Consider the following 4590-nt stretch of genomic DNA (forward strand, 5'->3'; position numbering starts at 1 on the left):
GTTGGCGTAATGGCTGTATCACTGGACTCCCATGTAGTTGACCGCGGTTTGAGTCCCAGACCTGGTGGCTTAAACTCATGCTGGGCACATGTGCATACATGCCCAAGGTCCCGAGAGGAGAATGGAAGAGAAGGGATTGCGGCGTGACCATCCCCCAGGGGGTGATTTCTCGCTTTCTGTCTCTCTGTCTCTTTCTTTCTGGTGAGTGCACATGCCCTGTAGGAAAAACCTCTCCAAAAAAAAAAAAAATTCTCAATTTGAACTTGGCCCTCCAGATTGTTATGAAGGGACACATGTCCAGGCAGGAGGCTAGAGCGTTTACTTAATCGCTCATGAGCGTCAGTAAGGTAACTGTTGGGACACGCAGGCTTCTGATTCTGTGTCCCAGTGGGAGGGACTGCGGGGTCACTCACTCTTCCTTTCCCCCAACAGTCCGAGCACTTCAAGACGACCTCGCAGAAGGTGGCTCGGAAGTTCTGGTGGAAGAACGTCAAGATGATTGTCGTCATCTGCGTGATCGTGTCTATCCTCATCATTGTCATCGTGCTCCTTGCCACTGGTGTCATCCATTGAGTAGCTTAGGGAGCCCTTCCCAGCCCGCCCCTTTCTTTGGGGGCATCCCTCCATGATGGGTGCCAAGAGGGGCCCCCTCTCCTGTCATCTCCCACAGGAATGCTGCTTGGTCCTCCTGCCCCTCTGCCACTTCGTATGCTCCAGGGAGCACCTCGGTCCTCCAGCAGGAGAGAGCTGGACTGTGGCTGCTTTTCACAGACCGTAGAGTGGGTTGAGGTGACCAGAGGGCCCAGCGTGTGGCTGGGAAACTGTTGGTGGGTGGCAGGCAATAAAGACCTTTCAGTATCTCTCTGTGTGAGGCACGTTCACCCACCCCATTTCACCTTTGCCTCCTGAGGCCACCCTGTGGCTCAGGTTCTCCCATTCGAGACCCAAGTGTGTTTTGAGAATGAGTGGGACCTCCCTGTCTTTGTTCCTCTCTGGTCCATCCATTGTCATAGGTGTCTAGAGCTGGAATTTTCCAGGGGGTCCTGGCATATAGACAGTCCAAAACCTGGGACCAGCAGATGGCATAATGGTTATGTCGCTGGACTCCCACATGGCTGACTGTGGTTCGAGTCCCAGACCCGGCAGCTTAAAACTCATGCCAGGTGCATGTGCATGCGTGCCCAAAATCCTGAGTGGAGAATGGAAGAGAGGGGATTGCAGAGTGACTTCACACCTGGGAGGGGGGGTGATTTCTTGCTTTCTGTCTCTGGTGAGCATACATGCCCTATAGCAAAAAATGTCAAAAAAAAAAAAAAAAAAGAAGAAGAAAAGAAAGAAAATCTGAAACTACAGCACACAGCATTTGAGAGTAGCATACGATTTTTTTTTTCCCTTTGGTTTTGCTATCGGGTCTGTGTACTATCTGGGGGAAAAGAGAAAATGAGAAATCACCCCCCAGGGAGCATGGCCACACTGCCGTCCACTCTCCATTCTCTAGGGATTTTGGGCATGCATGCACACGGGCCTGTCATGTTTTCCAAGCCCCTGGGTCTGGAATTTGAACCATGCCTTCAGTCATACGGAATCTAACCTCCTTAACCTCCAGCCACTTGCAGGCCCAAGCATGAAAGACTATTTCTTTTTCTTTTTCTCCTTTTTTTTGGTAGAGGTTTTTGCCTTTGGGTGTGTGCACTTGCCAGAGGAAGAGAGAGGGATAGAACCAGTGAGTGGGAAAGTGAGAAATCACCCCCTAGAGTGGATGGCCACACCACAATCCCTTGTCCTCCATCCTCCTCCTGGAATCTTGAGTATGGACACACACACATACCTGGTGTGAGTTTCAAGCCACCACGTCTGGGACTTGAACAGTGGCTGGCTATGCGGGATATAACCACTATGCCATCTGCTGGCCCCACATGCAAGATTATTAAGTGATCCCTTGGGTCCTGCCATATCCCTTTAAAAAATAAAAAGTTATTTCTTCCATGAGAGAGACAGGCACCCCCAACAAGGTCGCCTCATTGTCCTTCACATCTGGCCTCAAGTGGCTCTTGATCCCAGGGAGCCATGTGCCCTGGCATATTCAGGGAGATCTCTGGATACAAAGCTGAGACCTTCCCATGAAGCTCAGCCTCAGGGTTTTGGGATTTGCAGCTGCACCACTGTCCAGTCCCTTGCCACACCCCTTTATTACTTCGTATCTGGAATTGCTAGATGAGCCGTGGAGCCTACTTAGAGCATTTAGGACCTGGTTTAGGCCCTCCTGCCTCCACCATTGCCATATCTCTTCTATGGCCCAGTTGCAGTGTAGAGCTGAAGGTTGGGGTGGCTGGACTGCTTTTTGTCTTCTTGTGGTGCCGCACGCTCTGTTTTCCTAGTGTGCTCCTTTGTCTGCTTGCTGGGACCAGCAGGGCCTCTGGGCCTCAGTTGTTCAAGGGGGACATGCATTTCATCCCATGCTGGGCTCAGGCAGTGTCACAGGACAAGGCCTGTGGCCCTCCTTCCTCTCCAGGCACAATGAGCCTTCTGTCTTCGGGCCTTCCTCCTCCCCACCAGGTTCCACCGTCATTGTCTGTCCTGGCCGCCTTGGTATGTGGGGAGTGTCCTTGCCATCTCTGTCCTTGTCTCCCTCGTAACCTTTCCCGAATTCGAAACAACCGGTTATAGGGAGGAATCGGGGTAGGGGCAGGGATGAGGGACAGGATTTGGGAAAAGTCGGATTCTGGAATCATTCCCTGAAATCTGGGGGAAGAAAGCACAGAAAAGGCTATGTCCACTCTCTCTCTCCTCAGTCCCCCTCTGGACTCACGGTCCAAGAAACTGGGGGGGAGTCTCTGGCTTGGGAACCACCCATCTGGGGCAGGGTGCAGGTCTGTGAAACACTCCTTCCTTGGGTCGTCTGTGGCACAGAGGCTCAGCCCAGGGAGGGAAGCCCTTAGCCCCTCTTGGTTAAAAGGACCTCACCTGAACTGTAAGGGGGAGGCATGAGTGGGGTGGACAGCAGGCAGCTGGTGACATCTACAGCAATGAGAGGAGAGGAGGGGTAGTGTCAGCCCTGGAAGGCTCTGGAGCCGGGGCAGACACACCAGCTTCCTTCACCACTTGATCCGGTTCATGCCATGGCAGAGATCTCTGCCTTCCTGGTGAACACAGAGACACAGAAAAGCTCTGGCTAGCACCTTCCCCATGGGGGGTCCCCGTTCTTTTTAATCCGAGGTGAAATTTGCTGAGCATACAGCTTGCCATTTATTAAAGAATTATTTATTTATTTGTTTATTTAATTTGACCAGAGAGAGACAGAGAAGGAAAGTGAAAGCAAAAGCGGGCAGGTCCAGGACTAGACTCACAGTCCACCCTGTGGGAGTCCAGCCTCTTAACCTCCACACCTCCTGCGGGCCCCCAGTTTGCCTTTTTAAAGTACAATTTAGTGGCATGTAGTGTATTCAGAATATTGTGCAACTGCCACTCTGGTTTCGAAACGTTGAGTGTGCGTGTCGGGTGGGTCTGTTCTTGGTTATGGGTGAGGTGCACTCACTGAGGTGAAGACGCTGCCTGCTTGTCCAGGGCGTCTCTGGCATCCAGCTTCACCACCACACTTGAATGAATGAACGAGTGATGCCTCTCTGGCCACCTTGGACCTACCCGATCTGGGATGCAGCCAGCCTTATGGAAGGTTCCAGCGCCTACTCCACCGCGCCCATTTCATAGCTGGGGCTCCAAGTGCGCCTAGCGGGCAGACCTGGCCCCAGAACGTCCAGGCACAGCAGTTCCTAATTCTCCAGCCTGGGGTGTCATCCGAAGCCAAGCGCCGGCGGTCCAGGAAGAGGCACACCATAGACCTGGGTCGCTGTAGTCGGCTGCTTTCGGTTTGACCGGGTCTCGGTCGCTGATCTCGGAAGGCGCGCCCCCCGCCCTCACCGAGAGGGCCGGCCCCGCCCCGGCCTCCGCTTCCTCTGGGGCAGCTGGCACTGCAGCGATCAGAGGCGCCGGGACGAGGTGGCGGCGGCGACGATGGTGAGAGTCCGGGCGGCCGGCAGAGCGGGACAGAGCGCGGAGTGGAGGGTGGGAGACAGGAGTCGGAAGTCCGAGGGCGGGGGCGTCCTCCCGCACCTGCGCTGGCTAGACCCGGAGAGGGGACCACAGCTGGGAGCTGGACGAGATCCAGACCCCAGTGCCCCTCGCACAGTGGGAGGGAGTGAGCTGTGCGTCCTGTCGGGGCTGCCCCCATGAGCGAGGCTCGGGCTCCAGTCCCCTAGGACTGAAGTGGCTAAGGGCACCAGGCCGGGATCTCAGCGCTGTGACCCTGGGCAAGTCACTTAACCTCCCCGAGCTTCCCTTTCCGTAGCTGGAAAGTGGGGTCAGCAATACCTGGCTTGCTGGGTCCTTGGAACAGTGCAGCCACCCGGAACCCACCACTAAGTGGTCAACAGTGCGATGACCTCTTCAGCCGCTCGTGCTGGTGCTCGTGCTCGGGGCTGTGAGCAGCCAAGCCTGGCCCAGGAGCTGGAAACCTGAGCAGATGGGGAGGTAGAGGCGGTTCCAGCTCCTGGCAGGATGTTTGTTACAGGGCAAACTCCTTCCCCAGGGAAA

General features: G+C 55.0%; 2 protein-coding genes across 2 annotated transcripts in view; both read left to right on the forward strand.

The window, feature by feature from the left end:
• Positions 1 to 860, forward strand: part of VAMP8 (vesicle associated membrane protein 8) — a 6857-nt gene extending 5997 nt beyond the window's left edge. The window contains exon 3 of the mRNA XM_006149146.3: positions 433 to 860. Within this exon, the coding sequence (XP_006149208.1) occupies positions 433 to 573 (141 nt within the window). The 3' untranslated portion in view covers positions 574 to 860. The remainder of the gene's footprint in view (positions 1 to 432) is intronic.
• A 2537-nt stretch (positions 861 to 3397) lies between these two features.
• Positions 3398 to 4590, forward strand: part of VAMP5 (vesicle associated membrane protein 5) — an 11252-nt gene continuing 10059 nt past the window's right edge. Inside the window, exon 1 of the mRNA XM_006149147.3 lies at positions 3398 to 4014. Within this exon, the coding sequence (XP_006149209.1) occupies positions 4012 to 4014 (3 nt within the window). The 5' untranslated portion in view covers positions 3398 to 4011. The remainder of the gene's footprint in view (positions 4015 to 4590) is intronic.

The sequence above is a fragment of the Tupaia chinensis genome, unplaced genomic scaffold, assembly GCF_000334495.1.
Source record: "Tupaia chinensis unplaced genomic scaffold, TupChi_1.0 Scaffold000253_1, whole genome shotgun sequence".
Taxonomy (NCBI): domain Eukaryota; kingdom Metazoa; phylum Chordata; class Mammalia; order Scandentia; family Tupaiidae; genus Tupaia; species Tupaia belangeri.